The 23,281-nt window shown below is 58.0% G+C and overlaps 11 protein-coding genes across 11 annotated transcripts; 6 read left to right on the forward strand and 5 right to left on the reverse strand.

Moving 5' to 3' along the window:
* Positions 1-235: 235 nt before the first annotated feature.
* On the forward strand, positions 236-1,566 carry B0I36DRAFT_313425 (uncharacterized protein). The gene is made up of 2 exons (XM_046152621.1): positions 236-646; positions 778-1,566. The coding sequence occupies exons 1-2, from the start codon at positions 420-422 to the stop codon at positions 1,088-1,090; spliced, it is 540 nt and encodes a 179-aa protein (XP_046016272.1). The 5' UTR covers positions 236-419; the 3' UTR covers positions 1,091-1,566.
* A 483-nt stretch (positions 1,567-2,049) lies between these two features.
* Positions 2,050-4,425, reverse strand: B0I36DRAFT_237275 (uncharacterized protein; the record flags this gene model as incomplete). Its single annotated transcript, XM_046149524.1, has 2 exons — positions 2,050-2,186; positions 2,244-4,425. The coding sequence occupies 2 exons, from the start codon at positions 4,423-4,425 to the stop codon at positions 2,050-2,052; spliced, it is 2,319 nt and encodes a 772-aa protein (XP_046016273.1).
* A 2,199-nt stretch (positions 4,426-6,624) lies between these two features.
* Positions 6,625-6,916, forward strand: B0I36DRAFT_62414 (uncharacterized protein). The gene has a single exon (XM_046163110.1). The coding sequence runs from the start codon at positions 6,681-6,683 to the stop codon at positions 6,879-6,881; it is 201 nt and encodes a 66-aa protein (XP_046016274.1). The 5' UTR covers positions 6,625-6,680; the 3' UTR covers positions 6,882-6,916.
* A 425-nt stretch (positions 6,917-7,341) lies between these two features.
* Positions 7,342-8,703, forward strand: B0I36DRAFT_313428 (acyl-protein thioesterase-1-like protein). Its single transcript, XM_046152622.1, has 4 exons — positions 7,342-7,756; positions 7,828-7,863; positions 7,968-8,365; positions 8,434-8,703. Exons 1-4 carry the CDS (start codon positions 7,478-7,480, stop codon positions 8,531-8,533), a joined length of 813 nt encoding a protein of 270 aa, XP_046016275.1. The 5' UTR covers positions 7,342-7,477; the 3' UTR covers positions 8,534-8,703.
* A 50-nt stretch (positions 8,704-8,753) lies between these two features.
* Positions 8,754-9,788, reverse strand: B0I36DRAFT_237126 (3-dehydroshikimate dehydratase; the record flags this gene model as incomplete). The annotated part of the gene is made up of 1 exon (XM_046149513.1): positions 8,754-9,788. One exon carries the CDS (start codon positions 9,786-9,788, stop codon positions 8,754-8,756), a length of 1,035 nt encoding a protein of 344 aa, XP_046016276.1.
* Positions 9,789-10,860: 1,072 nt separating this feature from the next.
* B0I36DRAFT_236024 (uncharacterized protein) lies at positions 10,861-11,886 on the forward strand (the record flags this gene model as incomplete). The annotated part of the gene is made up of 1 exon (XM_046149439.1): positions 10,861-11,886. The coding sequence occupies one exon, from the start codon at positions 10,861-10,863 to the stop codon at positions 11,884-11,886; it is 1,026 nt and encodes a 341-aa protein (XP_046016277.1).
* A 642-nt stretch (positions 11,887-12,528) lies between these two features.
* B0I36DRAFT_371820 (uncharacterized protein) lies at positions 12,529-14,488 on the forward strand (the record flags this gene model as incomplete). The annotated part of the gene is made up of 4 exons (XM_046160051.1): positions 12,529-12,555; positions 12,884-13,141; positions 13,265-14,179; positions 14,330-14,488. 4 exons carry the CDS (start codon positions 12,529-12,531, stop codon positions 14,486-14,488), a joined length of 1,359 nt encoding a protein of 452 aa, XP_046016278.1.
* Positions 14,489-14,877: 389 nt separating this feature from the next.
* B0I36DRAFT_402671 (uncharacterized protein) lies at positions 14,878-16,935 on the reverse strand (the record flags this gene model as incomplete). Its single annotated transcript, XM_046161735.1, has 1 exon — positions 14,878-16,935. One exon carries the CDS (start codon positions 16,933-16,935, stop codon positions 14,878-14,880), a length of 2,058 nt encoding a protein of 685 aa, XP_046016279.1.
* Positions 16,936-17,400: 465 nt separating this feature from the next.
* B0I36DRAFT_261666 (tetrapyrrole methylase) lies at positions 17,401-20,049 on the reverse strand. The gene is made up of 2 exons (XM_046151144.1): positions 19,409-20,049; positions 17,401-19,333 (listed from the first exon to the last, which is right to left on the reverse strand). The coding sequence occupies exons 1-2, from the start codon at positions 19,713-19,715 to the stop codon at positions 17,802-17,804; spliced, it is 1,839 nt and encodes a 612-aa protein (XP_046016280.1). The 5' UTR covers positions 19,716-20,049; the 3' UTR covers positions 17,401-17,801.
* A 331-nt stretch (positions 20,050-20,380) lies between these two features.
* On the reverse strand, positions 20,381-21,673 carry B0I36DRAFT_313434 (putative RNA methyltransferase). Its single transcript, XM_046152623.1, has 2 exons — positions 21,518-21,673; positions 20,381-21,457 (listed from the first exon to the last, which is right to left on the reverse strand). The coding sequence occupies exons 1-2, from the start codon at positions 21,568-21,570 to the stop codon at positions 20,572-20,574; spliced, it is 939 nt and encodes a 312-aa protein (XP_046016281.1). The 5' UTR covers positions 21,571-21,673; the 3' UTR covers positions 20,381-20,571.
* Positions 21,674-21,863: 190 nt separating this feature from the next.
* B0I36DRAFT_313435 (thioredoxin) lies at positions 21,864-23,100 on the forward strand. Its single transcript, XM_046152624.1, has 3 exons — positions 21,864-22,112; positions 22,204-22,634; positions 22,705-23,100. Exons 1-3 carry the CDS (start codon positions 22,040-22,042, stop codon positions 22,861-22,863), a joined length of 663 nt encoding a protein of 220 aa, XP_046016282.1. The 5' UTR covers positions 21,864-22,039; the 3' UTR covers positions 22,864-23,100.
* The last annotated feature ends 181 nt before the right edge of the window (positions 23,101-23,281 follow it).

A 23,281-nucleotide genomic window follows, 5' to 3' on the forward strand; every position in this document is an offset into this window, starting at 1 on the left:
ATGGGTTTGCCGCATAGAGCATGCATCTAAGCAGTACTTGAAGGGCCCTGCGGGATGACGTTGACCCCCCATTGGCGCTCAGTGATGGACGGCTTACATAACGATCAGGTACGGTACGTACCTCTCACCAAATTTCTGGCTGCTCCGATGAGCTCCGGCGCAATCCCCCTCGGAAGCCCCCCAACACCAACAGCGCTCCCCGTAGGTGCTCCACCAAAAATAACCACCCCCCGAAGCCGCCGTGCCCGCTTGGCCGCATTTTCTTTGACTCCATTGTTGAAGCAGCAGCAGCAACCTCCAATCCACGCCGCCTCATCAGCACTCGCAACGGAAGTCCAAAAAACGTCGTCGACAGGCCCAAACACACAGACAACAAATATCACACAGATACACACATATACAGACATAAGCCGCAAACCATGCCCGCCACGACGACCCTCTTCCGCGCCGCGCGCCCCGTCTTCCAGTCCGGCAGCGCCAATGCCTCGCGCGCCACCTTCCGGGCCGCGACCATGCGCAACACGGCCGGCCGCCGCTTCCAGAGCACGAGCAGCTCGGCCGCCGGCGAGGGCACAGCCCAGCAGCAGCAGAGCTGGTTCCAGCGCATGTGGGCCAGCCCGGTTGGCCTCAAGACCGTCCACTTCTGGTACGTTCGTTCCTCTCCAGTCATTTTGGCTGTCTGTCCAGTGCCTCGTCTGTCAAGAGATACCTGACAAACCCTGGGGTAAACGGGCAAAATCTTTCAAAATAACTAACCGCACTTGCAAAAACCTCTAGGGCTCCCGTCATGAAATGGGCCCTCGTCCTCGCCGGTGTCTCCGACTTTGCCCGCCCCGCCGAGAAGCTGTCCCTCACGCAGAACGGCGCCCTCACCGCGACGGGTATCATCTGGACCCGCTGGTGCTTCGTCATCACCCCGCAGAACTACCTCCTCGCCGCCGTCAACTTCTTCCTCGGCATGGTCGGCATCACCCAGTGCACCCGCATCCTCATGTGGCGCATGAACCAAAAGGACAACGAGACCGCCCTGGACAAGGTCGAGGGCAAGGCCGCCGAGGTCGTCGACAAGGCCAAGAAGGCCGTCAACTAAGAAGCCGAGGGGGGGACTTCCATGAGAGAGGGGTTGCAGGATGTGTGCGCGGCGAGGATGTCGGAAAACCGGGCGGGGTCTTTGGAAAGAAATGAGGCTGAGAGACTTTTATCAGTGAGCGGCAGCAGGCCGATTGTAGATGGATGAGCGGCCGCGACCAAGGAGACCAAAGCTCCAGATCGAGACGGAGGGCCTCGTTGGTCGTGGCGCCGTCGGGGAGACACCGTAGGGGAAGTGGAGGATGCATCAGCCTCAGGTGGTTAGAGGCTGTGGAGAGATTCTGTACCACCAACATCCGCCAGGACGCGGTAGACACACCCAGACATATGAAGGGAGACATCTGGACGACGACCCACGTATTGGTCACGGGCAAGGTAATACCACGGGCGGTGCCGCCTTCCGCAAGTATACCCTTTTTATAGTGTACACACAACAGGATAAAGGATTCATGCCTACAAACAGAGCGTTCGGCAAAGCCAGTTTTCATAAAGATTCGTGTTTCTTTTTGTGACGCTCAATCAGTTCCCTATCTTGTCTGCATATTGCCATACTACTCGTCTCCAAACACACACAACGCCATAGATATGCAGTTCCCTTGCTAAACTCCCCAACGAGAAAATGGAAAGCGAAGCATACGACTACCAATGTAGGACGATTGGGTAGACTCAGGCCAACATTTTGGAAGTGCTCGCACCTCGCGACGATTGTTCAAACTAACCTTGCATGCAAGATGAACTGGAGTGCATGCCTCTGAGCACACCCTGTGAGCGCACCATCCAATGGGCCTGCCATGGGATAGCGCCAGCAGTGCCACTGCCACCCACGCAATGGTTCATGATCCGTCAAAGCTTGTTAGTACATTGGAAAGATTGCTGAGGTCGTCAGATTCTTCGATATGGTGCCGGATAATGCTGCCGGACCTGGTTCGTCCTCACCCTAGTCATCGACATGGAGTGGAATCACATGACGCTGCATTCCCCGTCGGTCTGCTGCTTGCTCATGTTGCTGCGGGAGATCCGCTCGCGTTGCCGCGGGGCATGACGTCCAGCCTTCTTCAGATCCTCTAGCCTCTCACGAGCCTTGGGGAAGTTTTGTGCTGTGCCTATGTCAGAAGATACGGCCACTAGGACTAGTATGCAATATCGAAACTCACCTGCTGCTCGCCAGTACCATCTCTTGGCGTCGTCGAGATTGGCCGGCACACCAATTCCCACTTCGGTAAAATAGCCCATGGCGTATTCGGCTTTGGCCAACCCAGCCTGGGCAGCTTTTCGTGCCCACAGGTACGCCTCGGTGTCGCTCTGCTTCAGCACACCATCGCTGCCAGTCAGGTACCAACCGCTCAGGGCGAGTTCCGCTTGATGCTCTCCCTGCTGTGCTGCCTGCGAATACCAGCTGATTGATGCTCGGGGATCGATTGGGCATCCCATGAGGCCGTATTCAAAGGCACATCCCAGCTTGAACTGACTGAATTTGTAGCCCAGCTGGGCAGCCTGCTCGAAAAGCTGCAGGGCATACGCCTCATCCCTGATTATCACGTCATTTGGCTGAGCAGTCTCATACAACATTCCTAGCTCGTGCAAAGCATGAGGATTGTCTGCATCGGCACGCTCGGCTGCCCGCTTCAGCCACCCAATCGACTCGCGCGGATTCCGCTGCTGGCCAAGCAGACCCTTGAGAAGGATCATGCCGACCTTGTACATGGCAGGTGTATCTCCTAGGGTGGCAGCTCTCTTGTACCACTGGATCGCTTTGAGCGGGTCCTTGCGTGTGCCACCGCCGTCATCGTTGCCAATTTCGCAGCAGACGGCCGTGCGATACGCAGCAGCAGCGTGTCCTAATTTCGCAGCGGACTGATATAGAGTGAACGCCTCCTTGTTGTCGGGTTCGTGGCCCAGTGCTCCTCGGCCCATGCAATCGGCGAGATAAAACATGGCGTCGGCATTCTGCGAGCTCACAAGCTTCTTGAGAATCTTGTGGGCATCCATAATGTACCTCTCGCGAGCCCTGACCCGTGCTTTGGGGTCGGGCATTCGTGGAACGAGGGTGTCCGCTGCTTCGACCAATTTCTTGGCGAGGCTAAGAGCACTTTGCTGATCATTCGGGTTGACCTTGATTGTCTCACGCAGCCGGTCGAGTTCCTCCGTGGTTACAGGGACCTTCTCGGCACTACCAGAAACTGGTCGTGCAGCCGGGGGCGGCAGTTGGGCCGGGGCCTGTTGTGGCTGGGGAGGGCCAGCCGCGTACGGCGCTGGGGCCGGAGGCCCAGCATTCTGATAATTGCGTACAGGCACGGGCTTGTCATTGACATTGACCATTGAGTTTGCCATCAAGCCTGGGCGAACAGGAGCTGGATGGCCAGAGCCCGGTCCAAGTTGCTGGCCATTGGGAGCTGCGCCTGCTCTGGCAGGCGCAGGGTTACCAGGGAGGCCTGGCCCTCGCCCAAATGCATTTGTTGACACGTCGTTGGGTGGGCTGTTGACCATAGCTGGGTTGAACGCTTGGAAGTTTCCAGGTGGCGGCATCGGCGGCAGATCCCCAGCCATTTCGAAAACGGCAGCCTGGGGCTCCCTGAAGTTGGGTTGCGACTTCGTCCGTGATAGCTCTGGCACACGAGCAGGCCCCGGCTGAGGAGTGCCACGCCCGGGTCCAGGTCGCATATGTTGTTCCACCTCCGGAGGCGTTTGGTATTCGCCCTGTGGATGGTATTCATGGCTGCCACGCTGGTCATAGTTTGTGGATTGATAGGAGTCGCGCCCGCCCGGCGGATCGTTATAGTACTCGTCATAGAAGTCTCCGATAGACTCCCTAGCCGGTTCATTACCGTGTCCCGGATCGAGGAACTGCGGGCTCATTGGCTGCGGAGGGTTTGGTTGCCCAGGCTGACCAGGATACATACGCTGGGGCGGTGGTCGTTGCATGTGTTGCGATGGAGGCTGGCCCATGCCCACGCCTTGTCCACCCGCTGGCGCACTATCGAGCCTGGGTGGCAGAGCCTGGCGGCTCATGTCGGGCCTCTCAATATTCTGTGGCATCGTCATACTTCTCGCGGGAGGCTGGTTGAAACCATCACTCAATGGTGAGACTGGTCCGTTGTAGCTGCGTTCTTGGAATCCATAGTTTTGTTCCTGGCCTGGCGGTCCCTGACGTGGGTCTTGATAACCTCTTGAAGCGGCAGGATACTGACTGTCCAGAGAAGGACGTCTATAGTCGTCCTCCTGACCCATTGGAGGGCGGCCTTGGCTCGGACCTGGCATCCCCGGGCCTGGTCGTCTGCCTCCAAGATCCATGCCAGCCATGCGTCCTGACAGATCGTGGTCCTGAGGTCCACCCATCATAGGAGGGCCTCGACGCTCAGCTGATGGAAAGTTAGCTTGGACCAGTTTCCGCCATGTTAGATTATGTTGAAATGCTTACCGTAAGGGTCTGCCGTTGCTGCACGCTCGAGTGGCTGAGGGCGGAAACCCCCTCGAGCTTGTGGGGGATATCCACGACCTGGTCCCGGCGGCGGACCACCGCCACGGGGTGGCATTGGTCCACGCATCATCGGTCCGCCTCTGCCACCGCGAGGAGGAGGATAGCCGCCTCTTCCGGGAGGGCCGGGGCCCGGCCCACGGGCATTATAGTCTTGATATCCTTGGTTTGCTGGCGGCGGAGGGCCGCCACGGCCATAGCCTCCGTCATGCTGCGGCTGCCCGCCATAGTCATTGCCGTAGTCATTCCCATAGCCATCATCATACTGCTCGTAACCGCCATTGTAGCCATATCCGTCGTTGTACTGGTCGTACTGCTGCTGCGGTTGCTGGGGCGGCGGTCCTTGTTGGGGCTGCCTGTAGGAAGCGCCATATTGGCGTGGTGCCGGTCGTCCAGCTGCAGGGCCAGCATACGGCCGTTGCTGGCCATTGAAGTCGCCGTTGTACGCCATGTAAGCGATAAGCGGCACGGCCTCGGCCGATGCCGCTTGTCCAGATGATCCGCAGCCTCGCGGCTGAGCTTGATGCTAGCTTCTGTGGCGGGTTGCTGCGCAGTGGCTGTCGCAAGCGCTCACAGGTGTGTCGACAATTGGATCGCGGTGTGGTGTGTCGTTTGAGTGCTGTTGCGCTCGTGAAAAGGACCGGTGGCGGCGACGACGGAGAAGATGCGACGTTGTTGCTGACACGGCAAACTCGGCAGAACCGCTTGGACGATCGGCAAGGTCGGCAGAGAAGGTGCGTATGAGATAAAGGTTGAAGGGGTGGTTGACTGCGATGGTCGTCGGGTCAGAATGTCGAAGGAGACGAGACCGGCTTCGAGAGGAGGTTGCAGGCAGGCTAGTAAGCAGGCCCAAGGCTATACCAGGCCAGTGGCTTTGAAGCCGAGGGAACGTTGAAGGATCGAAGCAAGCAAACGTCGTGGGAGCGGCGTCCAGCGCGGCAGAACGCTAATGCGTGGAGGAGTTAGGGCTGGTCTCGGTGGGGGGAGGTTGGTGGAGAGCGGCAAGTGGCAGCGGGGGCAGGGCAGCGAGGCCGCCAGAGACAGGCCCCAGCTAGGGCTTGTCTACAAGGGCTTGCGAGGCAACCCTTGCAAGCGCCGTTGCGCGGGCGGGAACGAAGGACTCGGGAGGGGACCTGCAGCACGGCGGAAAGGCCATGCCATGCCTCGTGCAACAGACGGCAAAGCGTCGACGGCTGCAGATCAGGGACAGGAACTCTGCAGGAAAGAGGAGCAGGCCCCGGCTAGCGAGCCGACCGCCTGCAGGGGAGCCGGTACGCTGCGCAAGGTCAGGTTACAGTGCCTGGAGGGAGCCGGAGAGTCTGAATCGCGTAGGAACAGGCCCTGTCTTGTCCCCGTTTGTGAGGTAGGAGGAACGTCTGTCGAGGGAAGAAGTGATCTGACTGGAAATGCTGCGAGCCAGTGCACACTTGCATACAGTGAGCACTATGAGTGCTTCATCAAGACCCAGCGCCCATTGTTCTTACCACGCCAACTTCATCACCAGACAACTCGGCGAGTGAGCAGTTAGCAAAGCCATGTGCACTGTCAGCTGTGGCAGGCCTCCCGAATGGGAGCCCTCCCGCCATCGTCACGAGCTGGAATCATGCAGGCAGGGTGGCGTTGAGCGCAGGGGAGTTGAACCTTGCTTGGCAGTGGCGCCGCGTTGTGGGCAGGAGACTCTGTATCGAGTGACTTCGTCACGCATCCACCATGGCCAAACTGCGACGAATGCTCGTGGTTCTCAGCAAAGGTTCTCTCAAATCAACGGCACCGTGACGGATGCATCACGATCGCAAACGCCTGTTGAGGTGAGCTGACCAGTGTCGCGCCGTCATTGTTGAAACCACCAAGCACCCTTGCGAACGACCCTGGTCACTTGCCATGGGAGCTCAACCTCAAACACACCATGTCACGGTCCCCTTGAATGGGTTGTGATGTGCCGAAGCACAACCCCCGAGGCCGACTACACTATGTAGAATCCTTCTTCGCCGCTTTGCAAGGCTGTCCAACCACGTGCAGTCGCCAGCCCAGCATGACAATGCGTTGTGTCAGATTGACTGGCATCATATACTGAACGTCACTGTTCAGAGCGCATTATTACGGATACGGGTCTTTGATGACGATGAGCAGAAGGACCCCACGATCGTCTCAACTTTTGCTGGCCTCAGCGGCTTGTTTCAAGTCTGGCGAGTACACAGCGTGCTCCGAAACGGCCTGCACGGCTGGCCAACCATCCGGGCCACTGGGTCCAAGGTGTTGCGGTGGATCGGCTCGTCAGCCCATGTCAATATCGACCTTCAGCCGTCCTAATCCTTGATGCCGCGAGTTGTGACGATGACGGGCACTGTGACCCCACGGGCCTATAATGGCTTGCATTGCATTCAGCAGCACTTTTATACATTGTAATCACAATGCTTCAAGGCTGGTCGTTACGAGGTTTCGTATCTACTCCATCTTCATTTCGTTTGGGACACTGCAAATCCATAGTTGTGGCAGAGTCCAAAGCTGAGTCCTGCCGTCAGCCCAAGAGCTTCGACAAGCTTCCTTATTCTTACTCTTCGTAAAACGTGGACAGTGATGTACTAGGAATACTGTCCTTCAGGCTTGCCCAAGCTGACGGATCTATCACTGCAAGAGCAGCGGTCTTCTGGGCGACGAGCACCAAAGGGCGCTCTTGAATGGTACCGGGTAGGTTTTGGGCGACATGGTGCGCGTCGCTGGGATTTTGACACAACCACCGCAAGTGGGGCGTCACCCGGTTGCTGGTGGCGGCGTCGGCATCCAATACACTTTCTCCACAGGTCTTTGATATCAAACGACGTCCAGCCTTGAAAACGGAAGGCAGTTGAGCGCGAATTCGGAACCGGCGACCTTTGTGTGCGAATAGGCCTCTAGACCAGACCTTTCCCTTGGATGCCTGCGAGCCTCCATTTGTTACAATTCTTCACTGTGGTTGTCTTGCTTCTTCTCTTGCTTCGGACCGTAACAGCTGTCGACGAGATGCCCGTCCGACAGATGCAGCCGCTCCTCTTTGAGGCTGCTTCGAAGCATTCAGCGACAGTTATCTTCCTTCACGGCCTCGGCGACACTGGCCACGGCTGGGCCTCGGCCGTGGAGAACTGGCGCATGCGCTCCCGGCTCAACCACGTCAAGTTCATGCTGCCCCATGCACCCATGATCCCCATTACCTGCGTAAGTCTCAACGCCAGTGACGGAGAGCGAATGCCAGCGGCCATGTGTCTTCTACTGACGCCTTGCTACAGAACGGCGGCATGCAGACGCCAGGCTGGTACGACATTGTGAGTTTAACCAGCACCCTCGTCCGGAACAAACGTTAGTCTACAAACTTTCTTGGCCTTGCACCCCTAACACGTCCTTCTCCGCTCTCTCTGCATGAAAATAGGCCGCCCTGACTGGCAGAGTCGAAGACCTGCGCAATAACCAGGACGAGACCGGCCTCTTGCGCTCGCGCGAGTACGTGTCTGGGCTGATCCAGGCTGAGATCGACGCGGGGATCCCCTCGAATCGCATCGTGCTCGGCGGCTTCTCCCAAGGCGGCGCGGTGTCCCTATTTACAGGCCTTACGGGCGGCTTCAAGCTCGCTGGCATCATTGGCATGTCCTCGTACATGCCTCTTGACTCGAAGCTCGCAGGGTACCTCGAGAAGAGCGATCTCAACCGCAAGACCCCAGTTCAGATGTGCCACGGTAGCGCAGACCCAGTGGTTCCCACCGCGCTGGGCAAGGAGACACACGATATGCTCAAGAAGCTTGGGTTTGATGTTGACTTGACGATATACCCGTGAGTTCCCCGTGATGAAATAGATCTGGTGTGCGGATGCTTCAGAGGTGCTGACATTTCTGATTTAGCGGCCTGGGGCACAGCGCCTGCCTGGAGGAGATTGAGGAGGTTGAGGGCTTTATCGGCAAGTGTCTGCCAGCAGATGCTGATAAGAAGTCAGAATTGTAAAGCCGACCTGACTTATTGGGACGAAGACGCAATCATCGTCTTTGTTCGATACTCCGTGTTGTTGGGTGTTTCACAATAAAATGCGTGCCTTCAAGCTTACACGAGGCAATAGAGTCCTTCACATTAGTGACAATAGAGCCAAGATGTCAACATAAAATTCGTTATTTGCAGGAATGAGTGGGTAGGGCTTCATATTCATTACTTTCTGGCTCCGATAACCCTAAGCCTTTAGCAGCTTCTGCAACGAGTGCATCGCCGCCTTGGCATAATCGCCCATATCCTCATACTTGTCCTTCGCCTTGCCATCAAACACCTCCACAGACAACCAGCCCCTAAACCCTGTGCCCAGCACCGCCTTGAGGAAGTCCTCCACGGGAAGGTAACCGCCATCATACGGCAAGGGCCTGTAGTCATGACTCCACTGCCCGCGTGGCCTCAGCCCGTCCTTGTCTTCCTTATCCTCGAGTGGCGGATCCATCTTGTACGCGTCCGAGATTTGGAGCAGGTAGATCTTGTCCGCAGGCACCGTCCTGCTCAGCTCTTCCAGCGAAGCCTTCCATCTCTTGTCCCGCTCATCATCAGACACTCCTTCAATGAGACCGCTCTTTGTCCGCGGGTCCGCCCACTCCCCGCCCGCAGACTGAAACGTATCAAGACACAGTCCGATATTGCTCCTGTCCGCGCGCTGTACAATGTCCCACACGTCCTTCCACTTGGGCGCCTTTGTCGCCCAGCACCAGTTCTCATACGCGATGCGGAACCCCTGGACCTGAGCAGCCCCCAAGTCCGCCAGCTCAGCGAGATCCCGAGCCAGCTCGTCCACTGACTTTCCCTTGATGGCCGGGGAATCCGACGATCCGACCTGCAGCATGTCCGTGCCGACGGCGTTCATGATGCGCATCCACCCCCTAGCGCGGGTGAATGCCTCCTCGCGCTCTTTGCTCCCCGGTCCCCAGCCTTCGAAGTTGGCAAAGGGCTGCAGCATGAGGACCTTCAGGCCGTGCTCGCTCAATTGGGTCTTGATCTCCCGCGCGACCTTTTCTAGGGTGTCGTAGTCGTCCGGGGCGGGCTCCTTATTGTCCGAGGACAGGAATGCCCCGTAGCTGAGGATGTCGGGCATGCTGAGCTCGATGGCGTCGAAGCCCGCGTCTGCGATGGCTTTCAGTTTCAGAGGAAAGGTGTGCGACGACTTGTGGCCGATGCTGCATGATGCGAAGGACGTGGGGATCTGCGTGGACTGGTAAGGTAGAGGCATGGTTGTGATGTTGATTGTGGTTTTTGTATGTGGTGGGTTGTTGTCGTGTTGCTGGCGCTACTCCGCGGATTTCCGGGGACTTAGTTTGTGTTTATAGGTGCGTAGAGCGTCTTGGGTTCTCTATTGTTCCCGGTGCTTGAATCCGAATGTGCTCATCGACCGATGAGCGTGCGACTTGAGCTTTGGTGTTTTGCTGTGTGTGTATCGGATATCGCGGACAAGCGGTGCTATTGCTGGGACGTGGAGCTACGGAACGAGGACGGCTGATGAGCACAATGGTTTGAACGTCTTTGGCAAGTATACGACAGCTTGAACTGGGTTTTATGATTGAGAAAGGACCCGAGAACTAATGTCTATCGCGTTGGGGGACATTCGCGCAAGCTCATTCTTGCTCGGAGCTTTTAACCGCAGTGAGGTTGCTCGTCAAGATGTGACGTCAACAAGCCGTCGACATCCACAAACAAGAGCTCTCCACGTGGGGGATTTCGACGCAGAGATGACGAATGGTGGTTCGAGAATTTATAACGAGGGCGATCAGGCCACAGATCTTCGACACGCAGCGGAGGTATTGATCTCGAACAATCCCATTGTGCCTGAGCCAAGATGCACTTTGCACCAAGAGGATGCCTTGTTCTTGCACCTGGGTAGAGGTGGGCGCGCGGTTTGCAGCACAAGGTCGTCATGCATGCTGGACACATACGCGAGGGGGAGTCCGATCTAGGATCATCATTCCGGGAGTCACCTGTGCCTCTCTGCGAACAATAGGAATCATGTGCGATCATGATAGAATGTGAGCTTTTCGCAACAGGAGGATGCTCGTCAGAGCAAACGGCAGCTCTGGAGCCCGGAGGAGGAAGGCACGGCGGGGTCCACCTCGGCGCAGCTGCCGTCTGCTGCCGTGCAGAGCAATTTTTTAGCCCCTCGCGAGGTTGGCGTCTCCCGCTCCGGCTCCGGCTTCGCGCGCGCTCTCGTCAACAACATCCGCAAGGTCCAGCATCCAACTTCAATCTAGCCTCATACGTCCGCAAGTGTGCTCAAGAAGCTTGCGATATCGCACACGTCTCCGTTGACCATGGCAGCGACTCAAGAACCAGCCAGTCTCTTGGACCACCTCGCCCGTGTGCTCTCTGGCAGCCAGCACGCCGCCCTCCGAGACTCGGTCATCCCGGCCCTGGTCGACGCCATTGCCGGCACCTCCCGTGCACTGCGTGACGCCCAACATGTCGCTTTGGCTGGCACAGCCAATACTTTTGGCGACGACCAGCTCAACGTCGATGTCCTGGCCGAGAACCTCATCCGCGATGCCCTCGCAGCGTGCCCATCAGTCAGCACCGCCAGTAGCGAGGAAGACCCCATAGAGCGCCCAGCACAGAAGCAAAATACGGAGCACGACAGCATAAATACGGCTGCGGCATCTTCAGAAATATACACAGTCGCCTTCGATCCATTGGACGGGAGCTCCATCATTGCTCCAAACTGGACGGTTGGTACCATTATCGGCATATGGCAAGGCACCACCGCTATCAGGCAGTCCCCTGCACAGCGCCAGATCGCCTCCATCTTGGGCATCTACGGCCCGCGCACCACGGCAGTCATTGCTCTCCGTATCCCTGGCCAGGTCGAAGCCACATGCTTCGAGGTTGGCATCAGCGACGACTCGGGGTTCAACGACGCCGAGATCGTGCGCGCCGAGGTCAAGCTGTCGCTGCCTCCGTTCAAGACGCGTTACTTTGCGCCTGCCAACCTGCGGGCTGCCGCCGACGATGAGCGGTATATGAAGCTGGTCGCGCATTACATCCAGAACAAATACACACTACGATATAGCGGGGGTCTCGTGCCCGACGTTGTGCACGCTCTGGTCAAGGGCCACGGGATCTACGTGTCGCCGGTCACCAGCACAAGCAAGGCCAAACTCCGACGATTGTACGAGCTGTGCCCGCTTGCCCTGATCGTGGAGTGCGCCGGGGGCAAGGCGGTTGACCCCGCCAGCGGGCAGAACATTCTGGACAAGCCACTCGAGGATATTGACGAGCGGGGTGGGCTGATCTGCGGGACAGCGGAGGAGGTTGATTTCGTTGTGCAGAACCTTGTGGGGTGATCGGAGGCCCAGATAGTGTGTCCTGTCTCGCGCTGCCTCACTAGCCGCTTGCAATGCGAGTTGGCCAACGTACGGGGGGGGGGCGCTGGCTGGGACCCTGGTCGGGACACGCATTTGGAGTTTGAGAATGGGCGTCTGGAATGTCGCATGTCCGGCCGGCAGAGTCTCAGCTTGGCGGGCAGTGCAACCGGCCAAAATATGCCGGGAGAAAGTGCACACATCTTGTGTCGATGGAGCTCGCACTCGCCAGATGTCCGACGGCAGCGCAGATGGCCGAGCATATGACAGGGCGGATGGCAGATGGCAGAGATGGCTGGTGATGGTCCATGGCCGTCATTGTCGCGGCGATCGAGACTTTCCCGAAGAGGAAAGCAGGGCTAGCACCTGATTGGCTGGCGGGCTCCAGGAACCGGCTAGAACGGGGGTCCTGTCTATGGTGCGTCATAGACCTTGGCGGGTCTAAGGCAGGACCCTGGCCTGACAGGCCTGGGCACCAAACACCATCCCCAGCTCGTTGTCACTCTCCAGCAGTGCAATGTCCCCTGGTGCCCCTGGTCTCGGCAATCATAGACATCCGAGGGTTCCAGAGATACCCTGTGGCCAGGAGACCGAGTGCGAGCCGTAGCACATACATAGTTCGAGATGGCGGCAACCTTGGGGGCAGGAGGGGTGGCTGACGAGACATTACGCACTCCATTTCTCCCACAACTTCCGCTGGTCAAAGGCATCACAAGCGCATGTTCTCGGCTCCGGTTGTCCCTACATAGTCAAGGGATCCTCCCTCTTTCCAGCTTGGCATTCCATGACAAGACTTCTAGATCCCGTCTGAACAGAAACAAGAGCCAGGGGCCATACTCAATCACCCACTACTCCATACTACACAGACCTGGTAAATCGTGACGCCAAGGCCGCGGCTTGGCAACATTTCTTCACTAGCTCGTCCTTGCAACACACAATCATGTCGTCGTCGGCAAGGTCGTCGTCACCCTTCTCCCAGCTCAGGGACTTTCTGGGCTACCTGGCCACAGTTAAGGGCGACCTATCCAACATCACAGCCCCGCCGTTTCTTCTTTCACCCAGGTCCGTCACGGAAATGCCCGTGGCCTGTGCTGAGAGGCAAGAGCTGTTCCTCGCGCCAGCTCACGAGGACGACCCTGAAGTCAGGGCCCTCCTCGTGCTCAAGAGCTTCCTCTGCAGTCTCAAACGGCAAGGCTATCACGCCACCATCGCTTCTTCTCCTTCTACTTCTTCTTCAGTGACTTCGTCCACATCGTCTACACCACGGTCTTCGGCGTCACTATCACGTACTTCGTCGCCGGGATCAGATGCTGGGGACAACGCGCGTAGCGGCAGCCCACCCGCACCCCGAGTCACGGAGAGTCTCGGCGGCGCCAAGAAGCCTCTCAACGCCTTTCTGGGGGAGCTCTTTCTCGCCAAGTTCCTCCCCAGCGACAACTATCGGCGTCGTTCCATCTCGTCTGTTAGCAACGGACGCGCCAACAGCGTAGGCAGCGACACATCTGTAAACGAAACCACCGAGGATGACTCGGCCACCCTGCTCTTTGTTGAGCAGGTGTCACACCATCCCCCAGCCACGGCGTGCTACACTTACAACAAGGCCCACGGCATGTCATCAGAGGGTTACGTCGCGCAAGAGACGAGCTTCAGCCCGACGAGCGGTGTCAGAGTGTCGCAGGTCGGCTACGCCATCGTCCGGGACACGGTGCACAACGAGTCACATCTCATGACCCTCCCAACGCTGCTGCTCAAGGGCCTACTCACGGGCCGGCCATACCCGGAGCTGGATGGCTCATGCTACATCTCCTCGAGCTCCGGATATCTCGCGACCGTCGGGTTCTCGGGTACGAATACCTTTGGCATGGGCAAGCGCAACAGCTTCAACGCCAGGTTGTGCAGTGTTCGCGAGGAAGGAGACAGTAGCAGCAACAATGCCTCCGTGCCCGCCAACAAGCGGCAACCAATCTACGAGATTTCCGGCCAGTGGACAGGCAAGATGACCATCAAGGACGGCCGGACGGGCAAGGTGGTCGAAGAGTTTGACGTCAACGACGTCCCCATCTCCGAGGCGCAGGTCGCGCCCCTGGAGAAGCAGAGTCCTTGGGAGTCGCGGCGGGCGTGGCACGAGGTCATCGAGGGAATCCGGATGGGCAACATGGAGGCCATCGCCCGGAGGAAGGCGCAGATTGAGAATGCCCAGCGGCGCATGCGCGAGGTGGAGAGGAACGCGGGCGTCGAATGGCCCAGGATGTTCTTCCACAATAAGCAGCAGCCGGTGACCTCTGCCACCTCGTCGCAATCCTCGTCACCTCGGGCTTCGACGGACAACGCGATTTCCACTGCGCCTGCGGTCCAGTCCCCCACGTCGCTGTCACCACAGCAGGACCTTGGCGGCGAGATGTCGGCCAATGCCGCCGAGTACAAGATCTTGGCCCGGGCCATTCCGGACGAGAGCCTGCGTAGTGTCGATCCCAGCCGCACGGGCGGCGTGTGGAGCTTTATCGGCATCGGCCCTGCGATGGCCATCTTGAGGGACGGGTTGCATTTCAGGTCGTTGGAACCGACGACAGAGCTTGATGTTTGAGCCTTGAGGGCAATATTTTGTCGGACAGAGGTACAAGGAGTTGGGAGAGATTTTGGTATTTAGCGAGGCATAAATTGTTTTGGACAACAGCGACACATTTTTACGTATCGGCATTCAAGATAGCGGAATGAATTGAGATGATGAAATGAAAGGTATCGGAAGAGAGAGATAACGACTGTGACAGAAATCAACATGAGGGGCCTTGCTCCAACGGGTGTGCAATCTCATTTCAAATCAGGAACCTCAAGCCCTTGCGTGTATCGCTCATCCTTCTCCATGCGAGGTCTTTGACATGATCTGGTGTGGCTGGTTTCCTGCGCCTACTCCTTCACAAAAGACGACTTAGCTATTTGGGGACCCTCGATGCCTTTCCGCAACTTCCCGATCCTTCATAGGCTGGTCACTCTATGGAAATAGTGTCGATGAGGACGGGGATGACGAAGGTCTCTTTGTGAGTGACTCGGAACGAGATCGCGCAGGAACTTGGCTCCAGCGGTTCCCCTCATGAGCCTCCTTGTAAATTCTGATTTGCATGCCGGCGAAGAGGGAGTTGATGATGATGATGATGATGACGATGGTCGAGCACCTACAGACTTCAAGTAATTTGACCATAGGCGGGACCACTTTAGTTTCCGAGCAGCGAGTAGTTTCGTCTCCTTGCTTTCTTGACGGTCGTTCCTCGATATGACAACATGCTCTGCATCCTCGGAAGCCGTGCTGTGCGGCTGTGCAGGAGCTCGTGGAACTGCAGACCTGAGACTCGCGCACCTTCGGACATACTGCATCACCGCCGATCTCTTCCTGCCAGCACTACGGGTCGTGAACGACCTGCTGGGAGCTGCACCGTCGCGAGGGTCTCTAGTGTTGGGCGTCGGCAGGCCAGTTGGGGACGCCAGGGCGGAGAGGAGGCTTGGTCTGACGGCCCAGAGATCTTCATCTGCCTCTCCTACGCATTTCTTCTGAGTGTTCTCATCACAATTCCGGAGCTCCTTCTTGATTTGCTCTCGGTCTCCAGCTTGACTTGTAGCCCCGTGAGCACTAGCTTGGCTCATCATTTTCTCATCTGCATGCGTCCGTGTTTGGACAGTACCATCATGATTCACTACTCGCTGCCCGGCCATGCCCTGAGCATCCCGATCGAGCACGGAAGCCTCCGTCACTGGTGAAATCCCGCATCGCTGCTCGAGCCACTGCCGCCCAGCCTCGTCTACGATGGTGAAGAGGACTCTGATTGTCGGACAAGCACCTCTGGCATTGCCGCATGTGCTCCCAGCTATGCCACCTGCTCCGCAAGTCGAAGGGCCGCTCAAAGCACGGTGTGATAGATGAAATCTGGACATCAGGGGATGTGTGGAAGTTCCGCGGTGTACAGAAAATGCCCCTGCCCCAGTCGTAGCTCCTGAAGCAGGGGAAGCAGCCTGCTTGAGCAACAGGACCATCTTCTTGACATAGTGCTCCGTTTCTGGGCCCACGACAGCATCGATGCGGTCAACGACTATCAGCAGCGACTGTTCCGACTGGTCGCCTCCCGTGCTCCGGGGGTGCTTGCCATCCTGAAAGCTCATCCTACTATTCCTCAGACCAGCTGGGCATGCTTGGCTCGAGTGGCTGTAGTGCCGGGAAGCAACCTTGAGACAAATATCCAGCACTATGATGAGAGCCTGGATCCGCCCTTCCGGTGAGCGGATATTGGGCATGTCGGCTTTTCTCAAACCGTCAAATACCGTTTCATCAGTCGCGTGCCTTGAGAAGGTGCTTATCAGATCGACGAGGAGCATTGCCAGAGCAGTCTGCTTGTCGCAGGGCTGAGGCGATGAGGGGCAAGAGTCGGGCCTGGTTGATTGAGGCTCTCGGTGGTGTTTGGCTTGCTTTTGGTCTTCTCGCAGGTGGTATTCGCTGGTCTCGACGTAAATTGGCGTGACGAAGACGAAGTTATCCGGCAATGGCCGGGGCAGGGCGCGGACAAATGCGATCACCTGTTCCGGGCGGTCACACATGACCCAGCGACAATGCCTATCTTCCACAACGAGTCTCGACGACGCTGTGCTCGTGAGAGACACCGTTCCAAGTATCCAGCGCCATATTTCGTCCTGGGGCCAGATCCCCGGCATTCCCCGCCCAAGCGCGTCATTGCTTGACCAGAGACCTCTTTCTGCATTTCTTCTGCCTGTCAGAGCTGCATCTCCTCCTATGATGCGCTCGGCCAGGCCGAGAAGCCGCTGCTGCCGATGACCACACGTCGCCGACAACACGGTGTTTTCGCGCTCCAGCTCGTCCAGAAATCGGTGAAACTCGGTGCGGCTGACGAGCCCCTGGAGGCCGTCTCTAATGTCGTCGAGAACTCGCTGGAGGGCTTTGTTCTCCACGGGCTTGCCGCCATTGTAGCATTTCCCGCTATCTCTCACGGTGCTCTTGCTTCTATGAAGAGGTGGTACGGCTCGAGGCATTTCCTCCGTCGATGATGCTTGTTGGGCGGTGGCTTCAGGCCGTACGGAAGTATCTCCGCTGTAGGCTTTGCTGTGGTCGATGCCAAAGGTAGAGCCATGCAACTCTCTTACACGCGAGAAGATGCTCTCGAGCTCGGCCTCGGTGACGAGGATGCTGTAGCCGGTCTAGGGGGTCATCTTGAGGGTATGGCCGGAGCTGACCGTGAGGAATGGTAATAGAGCTTGTAAGTAGGTTCTCGAACACTTGCAGATGGACAGACACACCGACGCCAGCATCAATTCTTAACACATGGCAGGAATTCGAAACAGCAAAAGGTATTGCGAAAACATCGGAGTGGCTGCGCTGTGCAGCCACAACCGCATAATTAGCAATCTTGTTGTTTGATGATACGGAATGTCCACGCGCGCTTGGCAGGACACGCTGCTCACGCCAGTTTCCCCGGCGGGCGCCGTTGCAACTGGCATGTAAATTGATTTGCTCAACTTTGTACCGACAAACACAACAAAAGCCTTCCGATGTCCACTGGTAACACGCCAAGTTGGTCTATCAAACAGTGATATTGCGAAAGCCTGCATCTGGATATATTCAACTCCACGAGTACCTCGAATCCATGGTCTAACTCCCCAAACCCGAATAAATATCAACGCTTGCGCAAAAGGTGTAGCCTAATTCGTCACACACATGTTTTCTATACCCGCAATTCCGAAATGAGAGGAATTGAGCCTCCCCTGGCTGGCTGCCGTGACGCTCTCGCTAAGTACCCAACCAACCCACCAACGCCACATGCCACATGCCACATGCCAGAAGATACATAGAAAAAAAAAAACCCCAAGCCCAGGAAACCACCAAAAAGGAACACACCCACTCAAGCAGCGGCAATCTGCCCGAGCACGTCGCCAACAACGACATCGCCCACGTCCAAGCCCCTGAACCCCTCGTGCACCGTCCACCCTTGCTGCGCCGAGGAGGAGAGCGCCGGCGCGTCCGCCGATGGTGGTGGCGATGTCGGCTTGTGCAGAAACTCACACGCCCGCCCCACGACCAGTAGGCCCGGCGGCCTGCTCCCTTCGTGCTCGATGGCCTCGGCGACTTTGCCTAGTGTCGTGCGGATGACGCGCTGGTCGGGACAGCTGGCGCGCTCGATGACGGCGCAGGGCGTGGACAGCGGCCAGAGCGGCCTGCTCGGTGTGACTGTTGTTTGTCCCGCGCTCGCATTCGCCGCCTCCTCCTCACGCACAATCCCCTTCTCCGCGTCCGTGTGTGTCGTCAGCTCCTGGACAAGCCCCTGAATCCGGTGTAGCGCCATGAGGAACACCACCGTCCGGCTGGCCACATACTCTGGCGGCGACGGGGCCTTCCCCTTCTTGCCCGTGCCCGTGCAGATGAGGACCTGGTCGGCCACGTCACGCTGGGTGGGCGGGATCTCGGCAAACAAGGGCGCGGACAGGGCCGACGTGACGCCGGGGAGGACCAGGACGCGGTCGCCGAGCCCTTGCTGGCGGAAGTACTCGACCTCCTCGCCGCCGCGGCCGTAGATGTACGGGTCGCCCTGCTTCAGCCTGAGCACCGTCTTGCCCTCGCGCACGCCCGCGGCCGCGAGCGCGTGCAGCTCCTCCTGCGCGGCGTCCGCGTTGCCGGGGAACTTGCGCGCGATCTGCACGGGCGTGCGGCGCGGGATCAGGTCCAGGACGCCCGAGGGGACGAGCTTGTCTGCGAGGATCAGGTCGGCGCTCTGGATGGCCTTGTGGGTTGCCTGGGTGAGCAGGTCTGGGTGGCCCGGGCCGGAACCGGCGAGGATGATGCGGCCGAGCCTGGAGCTCGCTCCTGCGCCGCCTGCTGGGTCGGATGGTCGTCCGATGGCGGCGGAGGACTCGTGGTGAGAGATAGCAGTCGCGTGCTGCTCGTAGGACTTGAGGATGGTGTCGACGTCGGCATCAGTGATGGCCGCGAGGCGCTTCAGCGGCCAGTACTCGCAGACCTGGCTGAGCCAGCGCATGCGTCTGTTCTTGGCGGCGTCAAGATCCGCCTCGGTGACGAGCTTGTTGAACTGGGACGACTGGTCGACCGAGTCGTCGAGACCGAGGTCCTCGGCGCCGCCGCCACCACCACTGCTGCTACTGGTCGCGAGCGCATCGTGTAAGCGGTGGTCCTCCTCGTGTATCCGCCGTCTGACATCGCCGAGGCGGGACACGGCCGGGCCGAGGTTCTGCGGTAGGGACGAGGCGATCTCGCGGCGGATCCGAGATGCCAGCTTGCAGCCGCGGCCATTGGTGGTGACGCCGATCTGGAGAGGCCCGTCGGTATGTGTGGACAACAAACCAAAGGTGCAGAGCTGTGGGGCGTCGACCACGTTGACGGGAATGCGGTGTCGCTTGCAGGTCGTCGAGATGTGTGTGCCTGTGTTGTTGGACAAGAGTCAGCATGACCCAATCGCAACAAGAAAGGTGTACGAGACTGTAGTCATCTTCTTACTTTTGGGATCTCGAGGGCCCGACGTCACAAACACGGCGTCTACGACGCCGTCGATCTCGGGCCGGCCGAGTGTAAAGAGGTCGCTGTCTTCAAACGTCTTCTTGACCCAGTGGACTTCACCGTCGTCGATGCGCTTCTGGAGAGCATAGTGTAGCTCTGCGGACTCGGGGGCAACGAGGAGGGGCCGGGCACCGGCAGCAAGCGACTGTCCACAACGGGCAGCGGCGAGAGGGTTCGAGCCGATGACGAGGTGGACATGCGATCGGGCGTCGACCGCCGTAAGCATCGAGACGTGCGAGTCTACCATCGTTGCAATGCTAGACTTTAAGAGTAAGCAGTCGGAATGGTGACGGCAACCTTTTGAAGCGCGAAGTGGGATGTGCCAAAGCTAGCCAGAAGCTGTCCACGATGCAATTGTTGTCGCCCGATAAGGCGAAAGGAAAGTGGAAGGCACGGTGACGTGTCGCCTCAGCGGGGATGCTGGAGAGTGGCAGACGGATTGCAGAAGGCTGAAAGCGAGGCCATCACCGCAAGGTGTTAAAAAAAAACCATTGCGGCGTGGTGCGCTCCGATATCAACAAAATCGACAACTCCGAGGACGGCCCTGGCTTGTGCAGTGTGGGGGAATCACGACATTTGATAAGCGCATGCCCGCGGAGATGGGAAAGACCCAGTGCAGGGAGTTGGCCGCTGAAAAACGCAGGGTTTGGCGGGATGGCGGGATGGCCGGTCGGCGGAGGGGTGGGGGCCCGCTCCGGACTGACGCGATATCGGACCAATCAGGAGCGGCGTGTTTGCCATCTTGGGCCCGCTCCCGCCGAGCGGCAGTCGGCGGCCCGCCCTGGCTCGACGGCCGACTCCAAGCACGCAATTCCCGGAGCAGAGTGGCTGATGCCGTGCTGGGCACATCGTGACTTTCCGCTACACAACCAAAAAGATATTGCATACCACTCAGAGACACTCAGACCGTATGGCACAACAGTTTCAGACTCTCTCGTTCTATATGTACGCTGTCAGGCTCCTTGGTAGTTTTACTGCCTTCAAAGGCAAGGGGGCAGGGAACCCTCTATTCCACACGATCTTGTCGCACACAAACAACGCTTGGCAACTGAGAAATATGGACATCAACAGCAGCGAAGGCATGCAACAAACTGCGCTTCTACTCACTCCTTGTCGATCCATAACCTCCGCATGAGCGCCAGACCAGCCCACAACGCTTCCTCAGTCTGCACAGTCCGCGTGCCCTGCCCAGGCAGGAAGTTGATCCAGTGGTCAAACAGCTCCTGCGTCCTCGCCCGTACAATGCCCATGCCGTTTAGTGTAGGGTCATTCTCCGCCGCATACTCGATCCCTCGGGGGCCTCCAAAGACAATCAGCAGATGCTGGAACTGCAGAGGCTCCCTCTTAACCTTCCTCTCTGGCAGCGCCTCAGCCAGCAGCGTGCCGCGCTCCGAGGTACCAATGCTCATGTCGTATCCTCCCTCGTATGTGCAGCCTTCAAAAACGGCCGATAGCGTCTCCGCGCGCCGTGTAGAATAGCCCCAGTAGTAGCCGCCTTCTGTCCGGGGCAGCGATGGGTCAACTGGCTCCGCCGCCTCCGGGTCGTTCTCGTCGAGCTTGAGTGTAATGCGAGTCTTGGGAGGGACGTCCTGCTTGATGATGACGGGTGATTTGTGGCCAATGTCGACCAGCGTTCCCTTGCCGGAGGGCGTTGCGCCCGGCAGAGTCACGCCTTCAGCATACGGCACCCAGTGTCTGGGGTGAGGATGTGAGGGGATCTCCAGGTTCGCCATAAGCCCCGCCTGCTTCAGGTTTGGGTGCAGAGGCAGCAGGGTCTTGCGCATGAAAGGCGGCATCTCGAGATACTGTAAGAGGTGGTCTACGTAGCCACACGGGTCAATGTCACCAGTGTAGGCTGATGTGTCCACGCTTCTCGGCCGAGAGTCTGGCGGCGAGTCGTCGTAGATGATGATCTCATCGATGCTGTAGACACAGAGGGCACGTGCTATGTGGGATACAATGTGCACGCGCTGCTCATCGCGACGACATCTAGTTGCACAGTTAGACATCTGAACTCGGGCCCAGAGAGTGAGATGATGAACCACTTACAACGACAAGACACTGCCCGGCAGGGCTATGGAAATTGTCCACGGGCGACCCATGACTGTGCGGGCGGTGTTTGTAAATACAAAAAGCGAAACAAAAGGAGGCCAGGATGAGTACCAATGTTGACTCCTAGAACATGTGTGTCTGGCAGAGTGCCAGTATCAGATGTCAATCAAGCAGCTCTTTCAAAGTGAGTTCGCCCCACTGAAAATTCAGGAACTCGAGACCCTCTGACGGCAGAAACATGCAGCTAGCTTTCACCGCTTTCTATAAGCGGCCACCACTTGAGCATGATCCCTGCACCTGTCGCGCCTCAAGCCAGCTTGACGTCTTCATGTCTGGCCCCTCAGCAGCTGCTGCACGGCTTACAAACATCACCAACACCACATCACAGCAGGCATTCCAGGCGCAACCGCGGCAGTACGCACAGCTTCACAACGACACGCTTCTCGAGCCCAGCAGAGACCGGTGCATGCCCAAGTAATCAGCACCTGCATACTGTTGACAAGAATCGAATCCTCCACGATGACTGTCGAAATCGGCTCGACTGGCGAATTTGATCGCACCCTCAGTGGTAATGCTGTTGTTGTTGCAGACTGTAAGCCCTCATCATCATGCTAGCGCAGAGCGTCAGGTCCACAAGCACCATGGCCCGACTCCGCCAGCTAACAAGGACGTCTCCTTCGCAGTCCACGCCACTTGGTGCGGCCCATGCAAGATGATCGCGCCGACCTTCGAATCGCTCTCAACCAAGTACGCCAAGCCCGGCAAGATCGCCTTCTGCAAGATCGACGTCGACAGCCAGCGCGATATTGCCTCTCGATACAGCGTCCGATCCATGCCTACCTTTATCATCTTCCGCAGCGGGTCCGAATTCAAGCGCATCGCCGGCGCCGACCCGGGCAAGCTTACCAGCGAGGTCAGCGAGGCCGCCAAGCTGGCTGGTGCGGTCTCTGCGCCGTCATTCACGACACCTGGCAGGACGCTTGGTGGCTCATCCGGCCAGAAGCTAGGGTCTGGCGGTGGTCGTGCTGGTCGTGGCTGGTCCATTCCGAGCCCGACCAAGTTCTTGAATGCCTTGATCACCTTCTTCGGCTTGTATTTCGTATCACTGATGTCGGTAAGTTATCACCAGCATGTCTTGATATAGCGCGCACGGAATGTCCCTGACGACTGACTCTCTACCCTAGTTTGATCCCTACAAAGCCGCGGAGAACTCGAATTTCAATGTCAACAGACCGAATGCGCCGCCTTCCGCTGTGCGAGGTAACGGCCAGAAGGTCGGCGGGCCAGGAGCAGCTCGCCCTTCAGGTGGCGTTCGCACCCTGAAGGACCTGGGAGGCAGCTGAATGTCAGACTATCGTCATTGGGCCTTCCTTTTGCACGTACGGCGTTTAAAGCGATTCTTGACTAGTTAAATGGACTTGGGTCCTGTTGACCCACCTCTCTGGGTGTCCTCGTGTATTCCCATTGGGGAAAGCCAAAGGGTCTGCATCATTCTCAACCAAAATGACTTATACACTCATTCAGTTTCAATCATGAAGCGACAGATGAAGGCTGTAAAATGGGCGTCTAGTAGGATGTGGTGGTCCAGCCTATGCCGGAGCAGATGCTACGAAAGCAAGCCTCCAGGCCGCCAGACGCTAAATCGTGCATGGCAATCGCGCCAAGCTGAATGGCTGTGCCCCTTGCCTCCAGGGCCCAGCCCCACTAAAAGTTTCAAAGGCTGTCAGGCCCAGGCCCGACAACCATTTGCCGGTATTTATA

Source organism: Microdochium trichocladiopsis (assembly GCF_020744255.1).
Source record: "Microdochium trichocladiopsis strain MPI-CAGE-CH-0230 chromosome Unknown B0I36scaffold_2, whole genome shotgun sequence".
Taxonomy (NCBI): Eukaryota; Fungi; Ascomycota; class Sordariomycetes; order Xylariales; family Microdochiaceae; genus Microdochium; species Microdochium trichocladiopsis.